This window comes from Fonsecaea erecta (genome assembly GCF_001651985.1).
Source record: "Fonsecaea erecta strain CBS 125763 chromosome Unknown Scaff5, whole genome shotgun sequence".
NCBI classification, from domain to species: domain Eukaryota; kingdom Fungi; phylum Ascomycota; class Eurotiomycetes; order Chaetothyriales; family Herpotrichiellaceae; genus Fonsecaea; species Fonsecaea erecta.
This window is the reverse complement of record NW_017387248.1, coordinates 546,934-571,198: the sequence shown is the minus strand read 5'-3', so window position 1 is coordinate 571,198 and position 24,265 is coordinate 546,934. Positions and strand designations below refer to the sequence as shown.

At 52.6% G+C, this 24,265-nt stretch overlaps 8 protein-coding genes across 8 annotated transcripts; 4 read left to right on the top strand and 4 right to left on the bottom strand.

Annotated features, from left to right (window-relative positions):
- Positions 1–188: 188 nt before the first annotated feature.
- On the bottom strand, positions 189–2,772 carry AYL99_06274 (threonine-tRNA ligase; the record flags this gene model as incomplete). Its single annotated transcript, XM_018837784.1, has 2 exons — positions 189–355; positions 513–2,772. The coding sequence occupies 2 exons, from the start codon at positions 2,770–2,772 to the stop codon at positions 189–191; spliced, it is 2,427 nt and encodes an 808-aa protein (XP_018692344.1).
- Positions 2,773–2,812: 40 nt separating this feature from the next.
- On the top strand, positions 2,813–3,999 carry AYL99_06273 (H/ACA ribonucleoprotein complex subunit 1; the record flags this gene model as incomplete). The annotated part of the gene is made up of 7 exons (XM_018837783.1): positions 2,813–3,062; positions 3,165–3,215; positions 3,265–3,365; positions 3,416–3,561; positions 3,615–3,643; positions 3,703–3,713; positions 3,766–3,999. The coding sequence occupies 7 exons, from the start codon at positions 2,813–2,815 to the stop codon at positions 3,997–3,999; spliced, it is 822 nt and encodes a 273-aa protein (XP_018692343.1).
- A 410-nt stretch (positions 4,000–4,409) lies between these two features.
- On the top strand, positions 4,410–5,356 carry AYL99_06272 (CDP-diacylglycerol-serine O-phosphatidyltransferase; the record flags this gene model as incomplete). Its single annotated transcript, XM_018837782.1, has 5 exons — positions 4,410–4,534; positions 4,584–4,621; positions 4,674–4,685; positions 4,736–4,917; positions 4,985–5,356. 5 exons carry the CDS (start codon positions 4,410–4,412, stop codon positions 5,354–5,356), a joined length of 729 nt encoding a protein of 242 aa, XP_018692342.1.
- Positions 5,357–6,156: 800 nt separating this feature from the next.
- On the bottom strand, positions 6,157–7,530 carry AYL99_06271 (hypothetical protein; the record flags this gene model as incomplete). Its single annotated transcript, XM_018837781.1, has 1 exon — positions 6,157–7,530. The coding sequence occupies one exon, from the start codon at positions 7,528–7,530 to the stop codon at positions 6,157–6,159; it is 1,374 nt and encodes a 457-aa protein (XP_018692341.1).
- Positions 7,531–10,171: 2,641 nt separating this feature from the next.
- On the top strand, positions 10,172–11,864 carry AYL99_06270 (hypothetical protein; the record flags this gene model as incomplete). The annotated part of the gene is made up of 2 exons (XM_018837780.1): positions 10,172–10,435; positions 10,482–11,864. The coding sequence occupies 2 exons, from the start codon at positions 10,172–10,174 to the stop codon at positions 11,862–11,864; spliced, it is 1,647 nt and encodes a 548-aa protein (XP_018692340.1).
- A 1,294-nt stretch (positions 11,865–13,158) lies between these two features.
- AYL99_06269 (hypothetical protein) lies at positions 13,159–14,444 on the bottom strand (the record flags this gene model as incomplete). The annotated part of the gene is made up of 3 exons (XM_018837779.1): positions 13,159–13,253; positions 13,320–14,270; positions 14,324–14,444. 3 exons carry the CDS (start codon positions 14,442–14,444, stop codon positions 13,159–13,161), a joined length of 1,167 nt encoding a protein of 388 aa, XP_018692339.1.
- Positions 14,445–14,782: 338 nt separating this feature from the next.
- AYL99_06268 (hypothetical protein) lies at positions 14,783–17,283 on the bottom strand (the record flags this gene model as incomplete). The annotated part of the gene is made up of 6 exons (XM_018837778.1): positions 14,783–15,590; positions 15,658–16,235; positions 16,289–16,599; positions 16,653–16,856; positions 16,917–17,142; positions 17,185–17,283. The coding sequence occupies 6 exons, from the start codon at positions 17,281–17,283 to the stop codon at positions 14,783–14,785; spliced, it is 2,226 nt and encodes a 741-aa protein (XP_018692338.1).
- Positions 17,284–18,627: 1,344 nt separating this feature from the next.
- Positions 18,628–22,901, top strand: AYL99_06267 (hypothetical protein; the record flags this gene model as incomplete). The annotated part of the gene is made up of 4 exons (XM_018837777.1): positions 18,628–18,907; positions 18,958–19,190; positions 19,241–21,967; positions 22,056–22,901. 4 exons carry the CDS (start codon positions 18,628–18,630, stop codon positions 22,899–22,901), a joined length of 4,086 nt encoding a protein of 1,361 aa, XP_018692337.1.
- Positions 22,902–24,265: the final 1,364 nt, after the last annotated feature.

Sequence of the window (24,265 nt, the reverse complement as noted above, 5' to 3'; positions counted from 1 at the left end):
TTTATTTGCCATTTGCATTCTAGCTTGTACCTCTCTCTCCCTCTCCTTCTCTCTCTCTCCTTGGCGACTCCTGCTTTGTTATCTTTCAGTCCCGGGGTGTGTCAGTCCAACCATCCATCTGTGTGACTGACTGACCAGCTATCTTACTGGCTGGCAGGGCAGGGCAGGGCAAGGAAGGACAGAGGAGCTTAGTGAGTCATGTCGATCCTGTTCTCCAGCCTCCTCTCGTCGCGCAGCTGGGTGAGGCGCTCCAGTGCCTTCTCGAGCGGGATCAGCTCGCCCATCCTCTGGGTGTCCGGGTCGTCGCGGTTGCGGATGTTGACGGTGCGGGTTTCCTTTTCTTTCGCGCCGACGACTGCATATATAGAAAAAAAAAGGATATAGGCGTCAGCGAATGGGGGTAAATAGGATACATAACAATCGTGAGGAAATAGCATGCATGCAAAGCAAAAGAACAGAAAAATGAGTGCCTCGGGGGAAAAGAGGAGAGGAGAGAGAGAGAGTACACGTACCAAAGATAAAGTTGTACTGCGCCAACTGGCCCGTGCGGATCTTCTTCTGCAGCGTGTTCCCGCTGACGTCGATGTCGACGTACATGCGCGCCTTGTGGAAGATGCCCTGGATCTCGCGCACGTAGTCCTCGGCCGACTTCATGACGGGGATGACCAGGATCTGGCGCGGCGAGAGCCAGAACGGCCACTTGCCCGCAAAGTGCTCGCACAGGATGGCGATGAAGCGCTCAAACGACCCGATGATGGCGCGGTGGATCATCACGGGGCGCGCCATGCCCGGGGCGGGCGCCTTGGGGTCGCGCTCGCGGTGTTCGTCGGACTGTTGAGCAGCCACATCCCCGCCCTCGCCGGTGCGGTATTCGAGCCTGAAGTTCTGCGGGCCCTGGAAGTCCAGCTGGATGGTGGCGCACTGAAACTCGCGGCCCAGCGCGTCCGAGATGGTAACATCGATCTTGGGCCCGTAAAAGGCGCCGTCGCCCTCGTTCATCTCCCAGTCGTCGCCGCGGAAGTTGACCAGGGCTTGCTTCAGGCGCGCCTCGGCGGCGTTCCAGTCCTCCAGCGTGCCCATGTACCCTTCGGGCCGGGTGGAGAACTTCAACTTGAAAGGAAACCCGAACAAGCCGTAGACGTGGGACATGAAGTCGAACAGGCCCTCGATTTCGCCCTGCACCTGCTCGTTGGTGCAGAAGATGTGGGTGTCGTCTTGCTGGAACTTGCGGACCCGAGTGAGCCCCGAGAGCGCGCCCGAGGCCTCGTTGCGGTGCAGCACGCCAAAGTCCGCCACTCGCCAGGGGAGTTCACGGTAGGAGCGCTCTTCGTCGCGGAACATGAGGCAGTGGCCGGGACAGTTCATCGGCTTGAGAGCGAACACACCCTTGTCTTTATCCTTGATTTCGGCGAGAGGGGTTTTGCCGTCGGGTTTCTTGTCGCTCAGGGGCATGGGGTCGGCAGAGTCGTCCTTCACAATCACCCGGAACATGTCGTCTTGGTAATGTTGCCAGTGGCCCGAGGTTTTCCAGAGGTCCACGTCGTACATGTTGGGGGACTGGACCTCCTGGTAGCCGCGTTCCCAGTATTGATCGCGGAGCATCTGTTGGAGGGCGTTGAAGATGCGAGTCCCGTGTGGGAGGAGGAACGGTGAACCGGGAGACATGCGACTGAACATGAAGAGTTTCTGCTGTTGGCCAATGACCTGGTGATCACGCTTCTTGGCCTCCTCGAGGAAATGTTCCCAATCCTTCAGTTGTTGTTTCGTGGGGAAAGCCACGCCGTGGATGCGCTGGAGGGAGTCGTTGTTCTGGTCGCCTAGGAAATAGGCGGAGCTGTTCTTCATGATCTTGAAGGATTCGATCTTGCGGGTGTTCTGGATGTGGGGTCCCTGGCACAAGTCCACCAGGGTGCCGTTACGGTACACCGTGGAGGATTCGCCGTCGGGCACAAACTTCTCGATGTAGTGCATCTTGTATTTGCTGTAGCCAAACATCTTGCGGAGGTTGTCCTTGGAGACTTCGAGACGTTCAAAGGCCTGTTTGTCCTTTGCAAATTTCTTCGCGCGGTTCTCTAGCGAGGGCCACTCGGCTTCACGCACGGCTTTGCCCGGTTCGAGCGCCATGTCGTAGAAGAAACCCATGGCCGTCGGAGGGCCGTGGGAGAGGCGACAGCCGTACTCGTGCTCGGCACATTCACCCAGCACGTGGGCTGAGGAGTGCCAAAAGACATCACGGCCTTCGGGGTCGTCGAACGTGAGGTATAACACCTTGCTGTCCTTTTCGAGTGGTCGGTCGAGATCCCAGAGTTCGCCGTCGACTTTGGCCACCACGACTTGACCCGCCCGTTCTTTGGGCAGATTCTTCAGCAGGTGGCCAGGCGTGGTTTCCCAGGCCTTGCCCTCGACTGTGGTCTCCTGGCCGGGGGCGGGAACCAATTTGACCTGGATGGCTGGTTTCTCCCTGCTGGCAAGTTCTTCGTCACGCTGCTTCTTCAGCTGGTCGAAGAGCTGGTTTCTTTCGACAATAAAGTCCGGCAGTGATTGGGGCGCCTGGTGCGCCGCAGGAGGTGCTGCTTGGGTAGACATTGTTTTGGGTCGATTGGGGATTTTCTTGGTAGAAGTTGGGCTCACCGGTCTCTTTGATGAGGAGGTGTTGTTGGCCTCAGGGGCCGATGAGTCAGGGCCAGCAGCGCCGTTTTGAGTCATATTGTCGCCTTTGAGAACCCCCCAGAGATCGTGAGGATTGAGACTGACCTTCTTCTGGTGGCTCATGGCGAAAGATCGGAGTGGGGAGGTATGGAGATTGAATAATATGCCCGCCGTGTGGGTATGGGACCTGGTGGTGGTCGTGGCAGAGTGTAAAAATGAAGGGTCAGTCACGTGCCGGCCGACCACCGCTCTAAACATGGAGGTGCAGTTGCAGATGCAGCAAAATTATTTTTCCCCCAAGATTCAAGGACAAGCCTGCCACAACTCCCGCTGTCCACAACAACAACAATGGCTTTCCGAGGTGATGCGCGAGGACGTGGCGGATTCCGAGGTGGTGACAGAGGAAGAGGATCGTTTGGTGGACGAGGTGGAGGTAAAATTATCTTGAAATTGCGACGCACTTTTCCCCTGCGCTGCGGCGGAGAAATGTGACTGACCGAACGGGTGTTGAGCAGGACGGGGTGGATTTCAACCACAGAGCTTTGGGCCACCTGCCCAGGTGTTTGGTAAGGGACTGGATGTATTTGCGACTTGTTCGACACTGACTGGGTGCAGAAATGGGCACGTTCATGCACGCCACCGAGGGTGAAATGGTCTGCGAGTCCGTCAACGCAAAGATCCCCTACTTCAACGCCCCCATCTACCTCGAGAACAAGGTACCGAGATCATCCTCTTCGGGTCGTCTGGACTTCTCTGACCGGCACAGACTACCATCGGAAAGGTGGACGAGATCCTAGGGCCCATCAACCAGGTCTACTTCACCATCAAGCCGCAAGAGGGCATTCAAGCTGCGTCGTTCAAGAAGGGTGACAAATTCTACATTGGAGGGGACAAATTATTACCGCTGGAGAAGTAGGTCTGAGACATCTCCGGTAGAAGGACAGTGTGCTAAGAAGTGGCAACAGGTTCTTGCCCAAACCCAAACCTCCGCCAGGTGAGGAGTCTCCAGCCTAACAGAGTCCTCCGACATACATGTGGCTGACATTTACACAGGTGCCGCGAAGGTCAGGAAGCCGGCAGGTGCATCAGGAGGGATGAGAGGGGGTCGAGGAGCAGGCAGAGGGCGAGGTGCACCTGGTCGGGGAGCACCCAGAGGCCGTGGCTCTTTCGGTGGCGGTGCTCGAGGTGCTCCTAGAGGTCGTGGAGGAGCACCCGGCGGACGGGGCTTTTCGAGAGGGGGTGGGTTCAGCTCAAGAGGCCGTGGCAGGTGGTGAAGCACAGCTTGACCAGAGATCTTTCTGCCCTCTGTTTCGCATCAGGATCGGCGTTAGGATGGATACCCGTGGTTAAAAAGTCGTGGTCAGAGATGACCTGGGATCGGGGTGTAAATACCCATTGAGCTGATGGTTCCTTGCCTCCGAATTGAGATTGCCTTGTCTGTTTGAATAGACTGAAAGGGAGAGGGAGGGAGTCTTCGTATCGTATGGCTTCTCTGTTCCTGGCACGTGATAGGACTTTTTTCTCTCCCAATAATTAGGTGCAAGCCACACACGCTGCATAATGACGACACGAGCCGCACCGCCTGAAGTTTGTGACTTGTTTGCAGTAAACTGCGGCTGTGCCTTGGTCTGTTCGTCAAGAGTCCCGAATCTACGAATCCCCCTCTGCCTGTTTGTTTCAAGAAAACATCTCTCTGTCTCGTCCTAGACGATTGATTCCTAGATTTCCCTTCCGGTCTCTTACACCCAACCATTACAGCCATGTCGCGGCGAGCGGGGCTCACGAATGGCGCTGAGAAACAGCCTCCTGCGCCAGCCAAGGACAATGCTCAATCGAAGCAGGCAATGCTTTTGTCTCAAGACTCGGGGCATTTCAGTCTGATCAGGTACCCTGGACGGCACCTTGAGAAGCGGCTAAGACTGACCACTGAATAGGGCGCTTCATCTCGCTGATCTGATCACTGAACTGAATGGTGAGACCTCCACACATGGCGAAACACGATACAAAAGCTAATACTGGACCAGGTTTCTGTGGATGTGCGTCTCTCGCCTCAGGCTGTGAGCGTTGCAGCTGACCTGTTTGCCAGTCATGTCAATTCTCTCGTCGATGCGCTATTGTCTCGCCGACCCCAACGATCTCACGAATCTATGGCTTGCCTTCGGTTTCATGCCATTTGGTCTGTTCTTCGACTTTTTTGACGGCAAGGTGGCACGGTGGAGAGAAAAGTCATCCCTCATGGGTCAAGAGCTGGATTCGCTGGCGGATCTGGTACGCTCGGAAGCTACACATTCCTCTTGGTTGATATTATGATTCTGACCGCCTGTTTGTTCTCCAGGTCACATTTGGTGTCGCAACTGCCGCTGCGGGATTCGCCATGGGATTCCGGACGAACGTTGACCAGATCTTCCTCGCCTTCTATGTCCTCTGCGGGTTGACTAGACTCGCTCGGTTCAATGTGACCGTCGCCATGCTGCCGAAGGACAAGACGGGGAAGTCGAAGTACTTTGAGGGTACTCCTATACCATTTGCCTGCCTGATGAGCTTGACCGTGATGGCGACTTGTGCGTGGTTTGGTTGGATACATGAGGATATACCTCTGGGGACTATCTTGGGTGGAACCGATCTCGAGTTTCATCCCATCGGGGTGATCTTTCTCGTTAATGGAATTCTCATGACGAGCAGAACGTTGCACGTTCCGAAGCCGTAACGAGTCCCTCGGGGTGGCTGCTCAAACGAACGGAACGCATTGGACGACACGGGATATTTCTGGGTTGGGGGGCTCAAAGCCTTCAGCGTCTATGGGATATTCGTGGTATACATGAATGACATGGCTTGTGCTTTTGGGGGTTTACGAATTCTACACGATCACCGACTACTCTCTCCCTCGTCCTTTTGGCCGATGCTTATGCCGCTGATATACAGTGAACAGTGGTGGTGGTGACGCTTCTTCAACGAAGTACATTGTCTGCCTGCCTGCCTGCCTGCCTTATGCATCCCGAGCCATTTCAATCAACTTGTTATCAACCTCCTCTAGCTGCACGTAACATATTTTATGAGCGAGGAAGTGACTGGTTACCAATTCATCTGACGCCATGAGCTACCACCCAGAATGCCACGGCACATAAATAGACTGAAATACCCATGCTATGCTATGCTATGCTATGCAATGTACTGTACTATTGCCTCTAGGTCCCGCCTGGGCTCTTTGCACCTTCTGTAGGTTCATGGCCTTGAAGAAGCCCTCTACAAGATTCTTTTCCGCCGTTCACCTCTTGTTCTCATTGCTCCCTCTGTTTCTCCTCCGGCATACATATAGGATGGTGTCGTAGTTATAGTTAGTTCATGCCAAAGTCAAAATCAAGAGACGTATTTATGTGGTATTGTATTGTGTTGTATTATATATTCAAGCACTCTCACACCAAACAAACCAAAACCAAAAAAAGGGTTAAAAAGAAAAAGGTAACCAACCCCCTTCGCTAAACGCCCAGCGCTGGATTAATGAACGCTCTAGAATTGCTGCTGCGGCCGCCGCCCTCCGACCCTCGAGCGCTGGATACCCTTGAGGGTCTGGATCCTCCGCAAACTGCGCATGCCCTGCATGGAAAAGATGGCACTCAACACGACACAGGCGGCGGTGATGTAGAAGAAGCCGTAAGGCGCCTCTTCGAGGTAATTGAGGAGGTTCATGCCGAACAGGCCCGCGGCCATGGTCCCCGCGGCCAGGCCCAGGGTGTGGATGGCGATGCGGGCCTCGAGGAACATGATCTGGTTGCGCTGGACGGCCAGCGACGAGCGGAAGGTGTTCTCCTTCTTGCGCAGCACGTCGACCGCCGCCTGCGCCGACTCCACCAGCGTGTCCGCCGCCTTGTGGTATGCCTCCAGCATGTACTCGGCCTCCTGGTGGTCGGCGGTCGCGTGCGGCGTCCCCGCCTCCCGGTCCGTCAGGTACATGCCCGCCAGGTCCTCGTCCGTGTCCAGCACCTCGCGGATCGTGTCGCGCACCAGCCGCGCCTTCTGTTCGATCTTGGCCAGCCGCCGCGTCCGGTCGAACACCTGGTTCAGCCCCACCGCCGCCAGGCCCGAGTCGAGACGCAGGCTGGCGGCCGACTCTTCCGCCTGGCGCCGGGCGTCGATCAGGTCGCGACGCAGCCCGGACAGCACCGCCACCAACGCGGCTTCCACGGCACGCAGCTCGTACGGCAGTTCGGGCACGTCGGCTGTTTCGATCGTGGGGCCTGACATGCGCCGCTCCAGTTCGTGATAGAACTCGCCCTCGTCTTTCTTTGGAGCACTGTCGTTGTTGTTCTCGTTGGCAACGCTGTCGCTGTCACCGTCACCGTCACTGCTGGTGTGCGGTTGACTGTAGATCAGGAGCGCCTCGTCCGCCTGGATGATCATACACAGCTGGAAGAATTGCAGGAGGATGGTGGTGGGCCGCACCAAGATGCGCGTGACCGCCTCGGATTTGAGGTCGATGTCCCGCAGGTCGCGGTGGCGGAGGTCGAACTGCTCTGCAATCTCGGCCTTGGTGAGCTGCTTGTGCGCGGCGTTGAAGCGGCCGGCCTTGTCGAAGTAGATGCAGGTAATTCGCCCGTTCTTCGCGTTGAGGCTAGAATCTGGCGCATCCAGCCCGCCGTCCTCCACCAGCTCGCTATCTGACGAGATTCTCTGGGTAGATGATGCCCGTCTCACGACGAAAGGCGAGCTAATGCGTGCATGTTGCGTCGGTGGTCTTTGCAGCTGCCGACTTCCTGGGGTCCTGGTCGAGAGGAGAGACCTTCTCGGCAGGGTGACCAGCGGACGAGGTGATAGTAGTCCGCAACACTCGACGGGCCGAAGCCTGAGTGAGCTCGAGATCCCGAGCGTGGTCCAGATCTTCATTGTTTATTTCTTTCGTTTCATCACTGAAAAGATTGAACTGCCATGACGCTCTGCCCTTGACTGCGGACTCGAGTCATCAACTGCTGGATTAAGGGGAGGGTGTTCGGAATACAGAGTAGAGATGATTTGGATGAAGGTTGATCAACAGTTGAAATCACAAACTGGTTGATTTATCAAGCGAGACAGCCTTGTGTCGACGAGGCTGAGGTGTGACGTCATGATTCATACGAAAGCAACTCGGAAGTTTCGCGCGTCAATTCACGGACCGTTACGACGTATATATATAATACATACCCCAAACTGTTCTTCGTCTATTACCATTTTCGTTCGGGAAAGGGAGCCAGGCCGCTTTCATTGCGCATGTGACGGAGCATCGAGGGCGGCCGGCCGAGCACGGGGGAGCACGCTTGACGACTGCCAATCTGCAGAAGCTGGTTCGGGCTCAGGGGTCTTATTTGGGCTTCAGCTATAGTGGCTCAGCTGTAACCCCTTATTTCGTTTCAGCCAAGCCTGCTGCCTGGAAATGTCTATCCTTTCTTCCTTTCCGATGCCAAATAATCTACGGAATCGTAAGAGGGCCATTGAGGCTCCCAGAGTCGATTCGAGCCCGTGAGAAGTCGCTTTTGGGGTCAATTTGGGTTGCTCACCACGGACCTTCTGAGAACCGCTGGACAATACCTGAGTATCCTGTCTCCAGAGGCTGCGAGTGGCCAGAGAAACCCGCAATTCTGCAATTCTGCTTAAGCCTACGTCCTCCAGGCGGAAACTTGAGGAGGGAAACAAGTCAATGGGCTCTCGACAACCCAAATTCCAGAAAATGGATACAGGAGCTGAGACAGAATGACTGGGTTAGTACAGGCTGGGAATTCTTATCCGTTTATATCCAATATGCCCGTACTGGGGAGGGTGTGACCGTGATTTCTGTCCTGCTGCCTAGCGGAGGCTGTAACGCAGGAGTGGAACATGCTCTGTTCTGTATAGGCGGCTAGATGCTACCTCCTTGTCTCTAGTCATAGGATTTTCTGCAGTGTCTTGGGATATCAGATAGAACTTCCTCGCCCTCATCCTCTTTCCTTATTGTGATAGAACCTGGACTTTTCCTGGACCTTGTAATTTCCAGACTATAAGATGCTGCTATCGATTACTTATGAGATAGCCTCGACTGCGGTGCTACGAACCTTTGGCGGTGGAAACTCGCCAACTGTGCAAGATCGAAGCTGTTGTTCATGGAACTTGAACAAGGAGCCTAAGTCTCAGATCCTCCGTTGGCACGATGTCTCTGCCCTTGATGATCTGTCTGTGGAGGGCATCGATGTTGTTGCTGGATTTCTTTGCTCAGCCATAACTTATCAAAGAACTCATCTAACACCGGTGTGGCGAGCTCATTCTCAGTCAATGATAGGGCTGGTTCGTCTAGAATATGGTCGATGGGCTCTGTTCTATTTTGTGGAGTTCCATGAACCGGTATCGACCATGAGTTTGTACTGTGGCTAGAAATGCGTGCGAGACGCTCGAGATTAAATGCATTTGTGGCTTTGAAGGGGACCTGGTTCGCTGAGGTCCGAACTCCATGATGCAACAAGATTCTGACGAACCCCGGCTATTTTCAGGTAAGGCTGTTTTCAACTAATTGGCGATGCCTGAAGAGACTAATATGTCTGGAGATTTTCCTGAGTTAAGACTAGATGATCGGTGGTGGCCTGAGGACAACAACCCAGGGGGTCATCTGCTCTCGGTTTTTCAGATCCTGTTGAAGGCGAGTGTGGACAGGGCAAACTTCTGAGTGCTCACGATGTCATATTTTGTATGCAAGAGACGTCGTCCTCGTCCTGCCTCAGACATCTTACACAGGTTCGAGCAGACGACTGCGAAAGAAAAACACCGACATGTTGAACTACGACCATGTTCGCCACACTTCCAAAGCTCTTGACGGAACACTACAGACAGGTGCTGAGAATGATCCCTTCTTGCCAGTGGGCCTACCGCATCTCAACGCGACCCTGGAAAAAGAGGTGCTATGTCGATCATCGCACGAAGCAGCCTGTGGAAATCTGGTCCAATCCTCGCTCGGTTTTGTCGTCCGCTAGACCGACGGAGGCATTTGGTGATGGCTGATGTGGACCAACATTCAAAATGCGGGGAGTCTAGTGGAGTGGTTGCAACCACGATGTGCCCGAAATCGTGGATTGTATTGGAAGGAAGGTTGAACCACGTACGAATTTCGCGCCAAATCAATGAGCTGACATGGTAAATGGGCAATGAGGCCTATGTTAGGAAGGGATTTTTCCGAACGAGCCTGATGCTAAACGTTGACACATTTGGTAGCGGCGACCCAGATGAATTGAACATCAGAGAAGGTTATTGTTAAGGTTATCACTAGTGCGCTGCAAAAATGGAGCCGTTGCAGATCTCTCTCGGCTAACCTTCCTTGCCATATTGATCCCCGTATTTGACCAGGAGTGCGGACTGCGCGCAACTTCATATCGAGCCATTCGTATCCAATCATGGAGTTTGCCAGCCATCCTTCTGTCACATGTAACCTAGACTGGGCGCTCACTGGCGCTTAAGGTCCGGCCGCGACTGCATTTCGCTGGCAACTAAATAAACCTGTCCATTCCTTTCTCCCTCACTTCGAGCAACCATGGCAGAACGAGACAGTGCAACCGCTCAGAAGACCAGACGGCAGTCCCTGAATCTGCCACCCCAAGGTTATTTATCTGCTTCCTCCTCCAGTACTCGACTGAACAGCAAAGGGACACTCCCTCAAGGCATTAAGGAAGGACAAAAAGAAACCCCTCTTCGACGGAGCGCCCGTTTGGACCGCTTAATTGAGGTTGATGAGACTCAACTAAACGCCGGCCAGCGGCCTCTACTATCTCCAGTTAGCGACATCAAAAGACCTAATGTAGGTCGCCAACGTTACTCTGTGATGGAAGACTGACCCAATACAGCGTGCGCACCCATCTCCTGCCCTTCTACCATCGAAGTCTCCAAAGCGGAAACGAGAAACTGAACAGCAACCAAACCCACCCTCCCCCAAACGGCCGCGAACATCTTGTCCGACACCCTCTCTTCAGGGCGTTGATCCTGTTACGTATTGGACGCAGACATACTACTGGCCGCAAGGATATTTCAACAGGGAATGTGGCGAAATGAGTCACTTATTGGCGAGGCAGAAATCCACCGCCTCCCTTCGCCGAAAGCGATCGGATAGCGAGTCTGGCGCACCCAGCACAACTACACCGAGTGACCAACAGTCAAGGGAGGAGAAGAGTGCTCCTTATCGAGACTCACGTTACAAGATCCTGCTCGAGGCTATGGGAAGCTATATGAAAAAGTCCGAGCTAGACATCACAAAAGAGGACAAAGTTCTCTGTCAGAACCTATTGACGAAGGAGCAAACGACCCTCAAGGATTCTATATTCTCCGATGACGTGTTTGAGAAAGCCTGCATAAAGTTCCAAGACAGAAATGAGGCAAGGGTCATCCAGGATATATCTCGACTAATCGTCCCATCTGCGGAAACGCTGGCCACATTGGGTGCCGAAGATCTCGATAAACTAATTGAGAGCGTCAATGAGGGTTGGAACAATTCAATTCCTGTTACCAAAACACGACCTCAACCAGACTACTCTGTGGGTTTCCAACGCTCTGCATTTACGGACGACCAGCTCAAGAAACTTCAGCCATTCGTTGGCAGCTTCAACGACCTCTCCTTCTTCATGGGAACATGGTACATGTACTTTCCCTTCTTCTCGAGCGAAGTGAAGTGCGGTGCGGCCGCACTCGAGGTGGCAGATCGACAGAATGCACACAGTATGACGCTCGCGGTTCGAGGAGTCGTGGAACTATTCCGGCTCGTAAAGCGCGAGAAAGAGGTTCATCGGAAGATCCTTGGCTTTTCTATCACCCACGATCACGAGAATGTGAGGATTTATGGCCACTATCCTATAATTGAGGGTAAAAAGACTACCTTCTACCGTCATCCGATTCATAAATTCGACTTCACCGCACTTGATGGGAAAGAGAAATGGACGGCATACAAGTTTACTAAAAACGTCTATGATACCTGGATGCCTACTCACTTCAAAATGCTTTGCTCGGCAATCGACGCAATACCACTCGATATAAATTTTGAAGTCTCCGAGGAATCGAATCTGCAATTCCCTTCATCATCGGGAATTTCACAAGGTCTGGAAAGCCACCACCTTTCGGAGTCAGCGCCTACAGATAACGACGGACTGGGCTCTCTCGGCCCCCCGGAAGTGACGCCAGATACTTTAATCACCCAAGTCTCAGAACCTCCGACGTTTAAGAAACCAAAGAAGAAATGAGACTTGGTATTCAAATGACAGGAGAACATCTGGAATCAGAGGGGAAAATTGTTGAGGTTGGCTACTAAGGGTTTGGACCGACCGAAAGCCTGAGAAGCTATACATAATTGACCTGGAATGTATCGCTACGTTTTAAACGAGCCCACTTGGCCAACCTTGCTACTTCCCGTGAGGACTGGTTGTGGTGAGCGCTTGACGGATGCTCGAGTATTGCCGCCTTCCATAAACGCAGAAGGCCCTTTACCTCTGGGCTTCCCTCAACTCGAATCTCTTTCTGCCTTCGGGCCGCAAAAGAAGGCGAAGTGACAAGGAGGAAGCCTCAAAAGGAAAATGCTCTCAAGCGTCCGGTCAAGGCACCGCTCCTGGAGGAAAAATGTGCGCAGTGCGGTCAATCGAGCTATTGCCGTTGCCGCCGTTGCTCCCCTTACGTTGGCGAGGTGTGCGGCAATTGCAAGGATGGCACAAATGGAGAGATCAACAAGGCTGTGGAGGTTCGTTCAAGCATCCCACCCCAAAAAGAGCCTCAAGATTGACGGTATGAATGCAATGTTCTGGAACTCGACCCTGCCTGACGTGTGTTCATGATCTGGGACGTTGTTCTCATGAAAGGTGTAATCTCCAGGCGGATAACCGTACAGGGAAACCCATGTCGGAAGTGGAAGACTGGCTAGCGGTATTAACAGATGATTGCTCTGTCCGACTATCCGGAAAGGTCGCTGGCGCCCTTGTCTGGTGAAGAATTCGGCTACTACTACATGGCGATGGGCAGTTCGGCTGACACGTTACAAGATGCTCATTAATGTCCACGCGAGCCGATGTCACAAGCATGACCTGGCGTACGGAACTCCGGACCATATATGTACAACTTGAATTAGACGAGACGGGGTTAGCCCTCCCCCCAGCTATATGTTCAGAGGCTCCTGAGTTATATGTTTATTCTCCATGTTCTGCTCGACAGCGATGGATGACCCAAATATCTCTTATATACAGAGAGAGAGAGAGAGGAACAAAGTGCCAGACTCATGGCAATAACATGTCTCCAATGTGGTCAGACCCGGAATTAAAGGGAAGAGGAACCCTTTCTCGCTGGACGTCATCTATCAAAGAACATATATAATATTGTGGGCGGAATACGCTGTTTGCAGATGCACTCAGCCGTAGGAATGACTAACACATGGCATGTGAACAGCACGATTAGAGGGGAATTCGTATTCAAGAGGGACAACCTCAAGGCTGGCCAGGAAGATGCCAGTAGAACAAACAAACCCCGCTCGATGTAAGGGCCCTCCCTGCCTCAAGCCCTGTACCACTCGCCGAAGAACCGGCGGCAGTCAGCGAGAATAATGTCCGGCCTTTCCAGTGCAGCAAAATGGCCACCATCGTCGCACTCTGTACACGGTCGTGAGATTGTGGAACATTTCCTTGGAGTACAGGTTGGCTGCAAGAGGAACTTACCATTGTAGAACACGAGCCGGCCCGTCTTCTTCACGCTTCTTTCCGTGGCAGGCCGTGTGTCATAGAGAAAGCTGGTGAAGCCCATAGGAACCCCAATGTAGTTCTCTGGCTTCAGGAAAAAACTGCCAAAATCCGCGTGCTTGACTCCTTCGAAATACGGTAGGGTCGAAGACATGATGCAGCCGGTGAAATAGTACAGAGAGCAGGTGGTGAGAATGGCCTGGTCCCACGCCGGATCTGGGGTCTCGACCTTTGCAGGTGCCACCGCTTCAATATATTTCTCGCCGACCCACGCGAGGATTCCAACCGGGTTATCATTCAGAGCCACACCGATGGTTTGTGGACGGGTCCGCATGCAAACGGCGTATCCGAGGTGGTTGTCCAACCAGTCATGATACCGTGCCCTGATCTTCATCTCGCGCGGTGTAGGGTCTGTGACGCTGTCATCCAGTTCGACCGGACAGAAGTTCAGGTGGACAGCTTTGCACGCCTTGAACTTGGCCCCCATTTCGCGCGCCACAAACGTTCCCCAGTCCCCCGCCTGCACGACGTAATGCGTATAACCAAGCTGGCCCATCAGTTTGTCAAAGATGCGTGCTGTGTCTTGTAAGGTCCAACCCCGTCGAGGGGGCGGAGCAGACCAGCAGAACCCAGGGAGACTTGGCACCACGACATGAAATGCTGGTTCCGAAGAGTCCTTGGGGTTGGCAAAGGCGTCGACTACACGGTCAAATTCGTGGAACGAGCCCGGCCAGCCGTGAACCATAATAAGAGGAATGGCATCGGCTCTTGCAGACTTGGTATGCGTAAAGTGTACTTTTAACTGGAAACTCTCATCATCAATGTCAGCGAGAAAGTGGTCATGTCGGTTGAGATGTTCTTGCACGGACAACCAGTCGAAATCATCACGCCACTTGTTGTAGAGACGGTGAAACCATTCAAGAGGAGGGCCTATCCAGGTCAGAGTCGCCAAAACAAACGAATAAATCAGAGTGTTCACGAACCATAGTCGCTACCGGCTCCAGGAACAATGGGGTCGTTGGGGATTCTCGTGTCTTGCAACTTCCTTTTTAGACGCTCAACTTCGGCATCGGATACGTCGATTTCGAAAGGCGATATCCTCATTGCGAATGCCCCGGGGGAGGTTGAGTGACTTGAGTAGTTGAGCAGCAAAGCAATGACTTAGAGCACTGCTTGACCGACTCAGAGTCTGGATGGCAGAACATCTAGCGCTATTTGGACTGGAACTGCTGAAATAGAACGGCGGAGACCCCTCTGCGGGGTGCCGTCTTGACGAGGTCGGAGCTGATCGGGCAAGTTCTTAAATGGCTCGATGGGCATAAGGAGTTGATTTAGCGGAGAGCAAGACAATAGACCTATCCAGCAGACCACAAATGTAGTCCGTCTGCAAGTGCTTGAGCAGGGAACCCTTGCTCAAAAAGTTGTACATAGCGGCATCAAGATCAATAGCTCCAATCCCAACCATCATCTTCTACAAGAAAGAATGGATCGTCCATTAAGGATTGTTGTATCGAGGATTGATCCAAGTTATTGATCTGGCTTGGATCGGGTCCATCGTTTGCTGCATAGGGCGGATTCGTAGCTGGGAGACCGCCAGGAAAATCGAAGCCAATTGGCAACCCAAGGGACATCGGCACCGAGTTTGACGTGGGATCCTGCTGCACCCCCAAGCTCGCTGTCGTCGACGGTTGTATGGCACTGGCCACGTTCGCGTCGGTGTGGACAGTGGGGTCGCTTGACGCGAAACCCGCGAAACCCTCTTCGGCAGGAGTCTGTCGCTTTGCCGGATTCTCGTCCTTTCCCTGAGAGACGTGATTGCGAACATTCTCGACATACTGTTTGGCAACTGCGAGAAGCTCGCCCGAAATTTCTGCCATGAACGATATTGTTTGCCCATCTAGTGTGTGTAGCATTCCGCGCATACAGTCCAATGTTCTCTCCATAAGAATTTGATCTGCCGTCACTTTTGGATCCAGAGGGGAATGTAGCATGAAGGCGAACAACGTCAAGAATGCCGAGAAAGGAAAGTATGGACTTATCCAAATGAGGTTGTTTCTTGGATCGGCCCAATTCTGCAAATATGTTACCGAGAGGTGAAGGATTGATCGTGCCGCCGCCAGACAGAGCGCATAGGAGGCGTGGACCCGAACGTTTAGTACACCGTCAACGCATAGGCCATCTAAACCTGAAGAAGAGGGATAAGACTCGCTGTTGTTGGATCCGTCGGTTTCCGAAGACCACAATTCATGGCTATGAGTATTTGTTAGCACACGTTAGAGACGATAGGAAGCCCACGTGCATCACCAGGGGAACTCACTGTGCATTGACTCGGTGGATAGCTCTCAGACAGTGGTAGTATCCAAAATGAAGAAGGACAATGGGAAACCTGCCCTCCGAGTCACATTGTATGGGGTGCTCCGGCCTGATCTCTACGGGAAAGCTCTCCTTCCATTCCTGAAGCTCCGTGTCTAGTCTGCTGATAGATTCGAGTCTCTCGCTCGTTGTTTTCAACCGAGCAGCATACGCGTACAGTTCTCTGTACACCTTACTCTGAATGCGCGCAAGAATGCACATGTGGCGAAAAGGGTAGAATCTCGTATGGTTGGGAGGAGCACCTGATATGTTGATTCCACCAGTTCCATGCGACTGTTCGGCAGGGAAATCGAAGCCGATGTCGTCGTCATCAATAGCGGAGGGTCTACCAACACGACTCGCCATGTCTTTCTCCAAGATGTACAATATCCAAAAGACTCTTTGTCGCTGCTCAAGCTCTGCTCGAGACAGGCCGAAGCCATCGAGCCATCGATGCAGGCCAAGAGCATTCCCCATTCGAGCGGCAACTCCAAGGAGTGCAAAAGCGCCTTCTGGATTCATGATTGCCTGCATGATGAAGGCCTGGACACGAGTCAATGATCGAGGATGCTATATTTGTGGGTAGCGGTGTATACCATTCCAATCACTGTCTGCACAGCCATAGGATCATTGGCGTGAAAGAGCATATCCAACAGTACTGACGAAGCGTTTTGGAAAAGCTTCCATGTCACGTCTGACACACTCAAGAAATAATACGGATCGGAGCTGCGAATGCTGTTCCAGATGGAGTCCGTGGCAGTGATGCAGCCGATGGACAGAACAACATTCAATGCGCCAGTCCATGATCGCTTGGTCGGAGGGTCCGCTGAATATTGTTGATGGAAAAGGACCCAGAACGATGTCTGGTCGAAGAGAGGGAAGATCGAATTGAAAGTCCTGAAATAGTCTGGTGGCTCGTTAATGGAGTTAGTCCATACACGTTGTGCAGGTTGGCCTCACTGTTCACGAGCTGTGCAGCTGCCTCTTTGGTTGGGAGGCGGCACCCAGCACGCCCACCCTCGGACAATTGACCGAGTCTATATGAGGGCCATATCGGACCGAATCGCCGAAGATGCTCGAACATGACCGCGACACGGGTTGATCCCGTCTTGCGCTGGATCCAGGCCAATCCTCGAGGGGAGAAAAGAGAGAATTCCGAGGGACCTGGGATGGTTAGCCTCATGATATCCCTCACAGGCAAGCAAAACAACAATTCAGACCTACCGACGTATTTCTGTTCGCCAGACTCTGATATGATTAGATTGGCAAGCTCTTTCTCTAATGCGTGTGGGGTTTCTGGAGTTTCAAGTGGTTTAAACTGAGCAGGCTCGTCGATGGTTGACTGTTTCTCCGCGAAACCAGACAGCAGCGCTTCCATCCGCTCAATTCGAGACTCGATTGAGTGAAGGAATTGTGCTCTGTAAGACGAGAAAAAGCGTCGTACTGTCAGCTGTGGCCTCTGTCAGAGTGGGACATTCTCCTCGGGACATACCTTCTCATTCTGGTGTTTTGCTTTTCCACTGGGGTGAGGATGCACGGCAAGCCTCGCGCCCGGCAGTTGGAACAGTAGTTGCTGGCCTGTCTGTCGCATCTTATCTGGACCAAAAAATGAGCCAGGATACACATGGGCGACAAAGACGTAAACCCATCTCCCCAGAAGAGTTCAAGGAACGTACCTTCATGCGCCGGCACGAATCACACGAGACCCGAGCCCCTCGCCTCGCCTTGGTGTCGACACTGTTGGGCGACATTGAATAGAACAGGTGTCTCGGGCGTGTGGAATCAGCAATGATGGGATCAAGACGATTTGCGATTGGCGGGGAGAGTTGCTAGGTTTGAGGTAAAGTCATACAGTAGAAGCAAGCGAACCTCAATGGGCCGAAGCTGAAACAAGCACAAGGCTGCATGAAGTTCACAAGTCAAAGTGGCGTGTGGTGTGAGTGACATGGACACAGCTCATTGACAAAGCAGAACTGGAGCCTGGAGAGAATCGTATTCGGCTAATGACACAGCGAGACAGGCACGAGATGCGACCGAAATCTAAAGCGCCATTGATTGGCTTGTCTGTGTCGTTTCACCCGCAGCCATCGTTATTCTTAACTGTGCTAACTGCGCTAACTGCGCTAACTGCGCTTGCTTCTTCCTCCAGCAACGGATCTCGGATGAAAACGACAGCGTTACGCCGTCTCGTCTCGCCATGGAAATTCACGCATCGTTCGACTCTCACACTCATATTGTCTCCTTTTCAATTGATGTGAATTCCCTTTACCCTTGTACTGGTCAGCGGAACACTATGTGCTCCGTCTACGGATCGAAGGTTTTGCGAGAGTCTCTGCAGGTGTCGTATCGGACGTATATCTCGGAAATACCTGTTCTTCTCGCTCAAGCTCAAACGAAAAATATCACGGCATTTAATTCTATCTGAACCAGTCCCAGCATCCTATAAAGCATATCCATGCATTTGATGCACGACTAGGGTATGTCTTTTTGATCTTGTTTGGTGCTTCATACCTGTATGCTGTTTTTATGATTCACGGAATACCTTACCCTCAAAATGAATTCTGGTAGTCATAATGACCAGGGCTCGACTGATCGAGAAATGCATGCAGGCGAAGACAAGCATGGTGAGCCGTGTTGGCTACAAAAGACACAAGCCCTACCGCTCAAAGGAGCCTCGACTAGACATGAATATCCTCGCGATGAACGGGCCACCCCGGAGAAAAAGACGCAAAATTCTCTTCGAGAGCGAATGACAACGGCAACGTCATCTGCAGAAGAGAGTCATGGCATCGTATCTCCAGTTGATGAGCTCCAGAAGCTAGGAGAGCTGCTGCACATGCAAAATCTGCCTCAGCAAGCATCCTGCTCATCAGTAGCCTTCATAGATGTCTCCGTCCGGCAGCCAGGATGCAACGTCGGAGCGCAACAAACCCTTATGGCGGTTTTCCAAAGACCGTTCAAGGCTGTGCGAGATATACTTCTACGAAGACGGCAATCCGAGAGCCTGTTGCTGCAGGGGGTCGATGGCGTAGTTAGGGAAGGCGAAATGCTGTTGGTATTAGGTCGGCCAGGCAGAGTCTCCAGCGCCCTCCTGAAGGCTCTGAGTGGTCAGAACCAGGATGGCTTGATTGTCAGAGGTGAAATCAAGTACAACGGAGTCGACATCAAGAAGTTCAAGGGTCGGTTCAAAGGCGATACAATTTACGTTCCTGATGGTATGCCCACACTCTTGATTTATTACAGGCTTTGCTAACAACCCCAATAGTCGACGTTCACTTTCCATATCTCCTCGTCCGCAATACATTGGATTTTGCTTCCGAGACAAAAACACCAAGGGCCAAAGTTGCCGACCGATCACGGTCCGAACTCATCAGGGACATGACAGACGTGTATGGAAGCCTGCTTGGAGTGCAGCACACTTTCCAGACGAGAGTCGGCAACGAATATGTTCAGGGCATCAGCGGTGGCGAACGCAAGCGCGTCTCTCTGGCAGAAGCTGTAAGTCTCCCTTCCTCTCTTTTAAAGCCAGGAGTTTCTGACACGTTCAGTTCGCAATGCGAGCTTCGGTCACGATGTGGGATAATCCCACTCATGGCCTTGACTCGTCAACATCACAGGAATTCATCCAAACAATTCGAGCCATGACAAAGACCTTTCGGCAAACTGCTGTTGTCGCACTATACCAAGGAGGTGAGACGTTGACGCAGGAGTTTGACAGAGTAACCCTGCTATATCAAGGCCGTCAAATCTTCTTTGGGACGGTCGCGGATGCCAAACACTATTTCGAAGACATGGGCTTCGAATGCCATCCGCATCAAACAACGGCAGACTTTCTGACAGCGATCAGCGACCCAACTGCCCGAAAGCCCAGGGCTGGCTGGGAAGCCAGAGTGCCAAGGTCACCAGACGACTTTGTGAAGCTTTGGAAAACCAGCCATCAGTATTCCAAGCTCCAGGAAGATATCCGGGAATACGCGAGGGAATTCGGGCAGCCCGACGTGGAAATGGCGAATTACGAGGCTTATCGATCAGCCACTCAGTCAAAGCATCAGCGACAGCGCAGCATTTACACCGTCGACACATTCACTCAGTTTGCTGCCAATCTCAGACGCAGCTTTTACCGACTCGTCGGCGACAAAGCATTCCTAGGCGCAACGGCATTCAGCTCTATCTTCATGTCTCTGATCATGGGCAGTATGTTCTACAATGTACCAGACTCGACCTCGGGGTTTTTCTCAAAGGGAGGCGCTTTGTTCTTTGCAATCCTGTTCAATTCTCTCCAAACCATGGCCGAAATTGGCGCTCTATATGTTCAGAGACCGATCATTCAACGCCAGAACTCGTACGCCATGTACCATCCTTTTCTGGACGCTTTGGCGACTTTGGTGGTGGAATATCCTTACAAGGTTGTCAACGTGACAATATTCGACATCATTCTTTACTTCCTGGTCGGGCTGAAGCAAAAGCCTAGCGCCTTTTTCGTCTTGTGGTTGACCACCTATTTAGCCACCCTGGTCATGAGTGCCTGGTTTCGAACAATAGCCGCCTTAACCAATAGCCCTGAAGCTGCCATTGGTGGTGCGGGCATATTGGTGCTGTCCTACGCCATTTATACCGGATACACCATCCCCAAACCCAGCATGCACCCTTGGTTCAAGTGGATCACTTACATCAACCCACTCTCCTTCGCTTTCGAGGCTCTGATTGCCAACGAGTTTCACGATACAACCGCACTGTGCGACGTCCTGGTCCCCTCTGGGCCCGGGTATAGAAATGCATCTGCTGCTAACCAGGTTTGTGCCGTCACAGGCTCAAACCCGGGGCAGCGGTCTGTGAGCGGTGACGCCTACATTGGACTTTCATTCGACTATCACTTTTCGAATGTATGGAGAAATGTGGGAATACTGTGTGCTTTCTTTTGCGGCTTTGTTGTCGCACTTTCTGCGGCGACGGAGTTCAGAACTGCGTCGTCACAACATACTCGAGAACGCCTGTATTACCGAAAAGGACATGAGCCAGAGCAGATGAAGAGACGTTTGGGGAAAGGATCAAGGCTTACCGACGGAGGAGAAGGGCAAGACTCCGAGGAGGTCATCACAGAAATCCCATCACACTCATCCACAACCAAAGCACTTGTTACTTGTCAGAAAGTCCTGACGTGGAAGGACGTGACATACGACATCACACTGAATGACGGTTCCCGTTGCAGGCTACTTGATAATATCACGGGCTACGTGGAGCCGGGTACCCTCACGGCTTTGATGGGAGAATCCGGGGCTGGTAAAACAACGCTCCTCAGAGCTCTTGCTGCACGGCTTCGCGGTGGCACACTCAATGGAGAATGTCTTGTCAACGGCAAGCTTCCTGATCGGTCATTCCACCGGATGACTGGCTATGTACAGCAAGAGGATGTTCACCTCTCCTCGTCTACCGTGCGAGAAGCTCTCCAATTCTCGGCCAAGCTACGTCAACCAAGGGAAATACCTCTTTCAGAGAAGCTTGACTACGTGGAGAAGGTCATTCACATGATGGAGATGGAGGACTTTGCCGAAGCCATCATAGGCGTTCCCGGCAGCGGAGGTCTCAACATCGAACAGAGAAAACGAACCACTATCGCCGTTGAGCTGGTTGCAAGACCGGAGATACTACTGTTCTTGGATGAGCCAACGAGCGGGCTTGACTCCCTGGCAGCATGGTCTATCGTGCGACTGCTGAGGAAGCTTGCCGACTCTGGACAAGCCATCCTGTGCACAATCCACCAACCCTCATCAATGATATTTGAGCAATTTGATCATTTGCTCTTGCTTGCGAAGGGTGGGAAGCCAGTGTACTTTGGTGAGATCGGTCAACACTCCCAAACCATCCTCGAGTATTTTGAGAAGAAGAGTGGCGAACGCTGTCCCTCGGGTGGAAATCCTGCCGAGTTTATACTCGACGTTATTGGCGCGGCTATGAGCCCGAAAACGAAACAAGACTGGAATACGACATGGACGAGCTCTGACGAGTGCAGTGATATGGCTCAAGCGATGGAGAGCCTGCTTGGCCAACATGTAGACGATCACGACCAGCGGCCAGAAAAGCAAGAGCATGCGAACCACAGGACCACAAGCTCCGGGACTACTTTCGCTGAACCCTGGACTACTCAATACCTTGCGGTCCAATTAAGGCTTTTCGTGCATTATTGGAGGATCCCGCAATATGTTATGGGCAAGATTATGTTGAACGTCGTCGCCGGACTGTTTCTCGGGTTCACATTTTACAAAGAGGATAACTCAGTGCAGGGTCTTCAGAACAAGGCGAGTCTTCTTTGATGTCTTCCATCGCAGACCTACCCGTCCCTTTCGAGTGCTGACAATTGTGCAGTTATTTGCAGCTTTCACGTCAGCCATTCTGGGCATGCCGACGATGAATCAATTCCAACCACAGTTTTCCAGTCTGGCAAAGATGTTCACTGAGCGGGAAAATCCCTCAGGCACGTACCACTGGAGCGTCTTTGTCCTGGCAAACCTTGTGACGGAAATACTTTTCAACATATTGGCGGGCACACTATTTTTCTTCCCATGGTACTTCCCAATCGGCTTCTCGCGAGGCTGGATGGGCAGCACTGCAGGGGACGGAGGAAGAGGATTTTACATGTGGCTCCTTCTCATGACCTACGAAATGTGGATTTCCACCTTTGGCGTTGCCATTGCCTCTCTTGCGCCCAACCCTCAGACGGCAGCTGTTTTGACCACAGTCTTTGCCTCCTTCGTGGTCGCCTTCAACGGTGTACTGCAACCGCTCAGCCAGCTTCCTCGGTTCTGGCATTTTATGTACCATGCTTCACCATACACCTATCTCATGAGTGGATACATCTCCAACGCCATCCACGGCACCCGCGTTGTCTGCACTGCCCAGGAAATTAACGTCTTTCAACCGCCGCTGGGACAGACATGTATGGAATACGCCGGTGCATTCGTCCAGCAACAGTTCGGATACCTCCTAAATCCGGACGCCATGTCGAACTGCCAGTACTGTCGGTATTCAAGTGGTGACCAATACCTTGTCACCCGCAACATGGACTACGGCGATCGTTGGAGAAATTTCGGTCTCATGTGCGTGTACATAAGCTTCAACGCCGGCATAGCCTTTCCACTATTTTACCTTGCAAAGATTGCAACAGTCGACATGAGACGACTCATGTTGTGGAGATCGAGGCCCAAGAAATAGAGCATGTTGGATTTTCAAACGATTCTGCTTGTACCTCTACTCGACACGCTGGAATGTCTGCGGAAAATCATATCATGCCTGGATTCAGAAACATTCTTCCAGCCCTGGTCTCAATGAGGTGACGAGAAAAAGGGGAGGCAGCCTTGTCAAGGAGACAACTGGCACTATCTCGTATTGAACAACCACTGAGATACTTCCGAGGCTCTGCCATGCTTGACCTTGCTTTCAGAGCGCTCGGAATCAAGACAAGTGCATCCTTCCATCAAGTAGACAGCCTACCGAACGCCACGTGCTTGCTGACAGGAAATCGAGTCCGCGTGGTGGGAAGAACCGGCAAACCGAGGCCAGGAATGAACCGGAATCGAGCAGATTTGCATGCTGCCCGGCTGATACGTGGGAGACTGAAGTAACGTTGCTTCCAAATTTGGCATACGGCGGACGTGCTGGTGCACGAAGAGGACTTGCCTGAGGCCTGATAAGTGAGTCGTCGAAAGCTCTCCGACCTTGCCCGGCGACCAGCGAACCGGGTTGTCAAAGATATCACAGTTTCGACTCCTCTACCCCTTTGTCATCATCTGTGGTCAATCTCCTGTGAGGAATCCACGCAGTCTTCTGCAGGCATGAGAACCCGACCTCTGGCGTTGCAGTTGATCCCTATCTCACTCTTCCTTCGTGTATGTCCTGAACGACTGCTCGAACTGGAGCCGGACGGCCTGAAGTCCAGTCAGCGACACCACCCGAAAGATTACCGTGAGCTGCTGGCCCTTAGCTCCATATGTATGATGACTACGACGGGGCCCCCGTGAAGAGAAAAAGACGAGGACCGAAGGGATCGAGCTAGTACATCTGCACCCCGACTTTTCCCTTGGATTTTTTTGGGTTTTTGGTTCTACCCCGGACGGGGAGTCGGCAATACATTTACGCCTCCGGGCCATCTTCTCGAGGCCACCAGCCTGCTCTCGCTGAGCTCTCCGCTATGCGAGGACTGCACACCTATCTACTTACTGCACCCCTCTCTGTGAAAGCGAGTGTGTGTGATGTGAGGGGGAGGATAAACAATGAGACGGTAAGGTGAGGTGCAGCTCGTGAGACCGTGGGATCGGGTGAGGGAGGAAGGAAACCATACGTGCAGACACAGACAGATGTGGACCGACATTCCGACGCGAGGAAGCTCATCTGCGTTGGAAGCACGGGCTATATCAGCCCGACATGCGTGCAGCACAGCAGCTCTCGCCTCATGCAGACACGGGTTCAGGGAATCGATAGGTCTGGATCCAGTGGATTTGATTCCCTTTTGTCTATCTATCTATCTATCTACCACCCATAGAGTGATGTTGAAATGGGGTATCTCAAGAGTTAGTTCG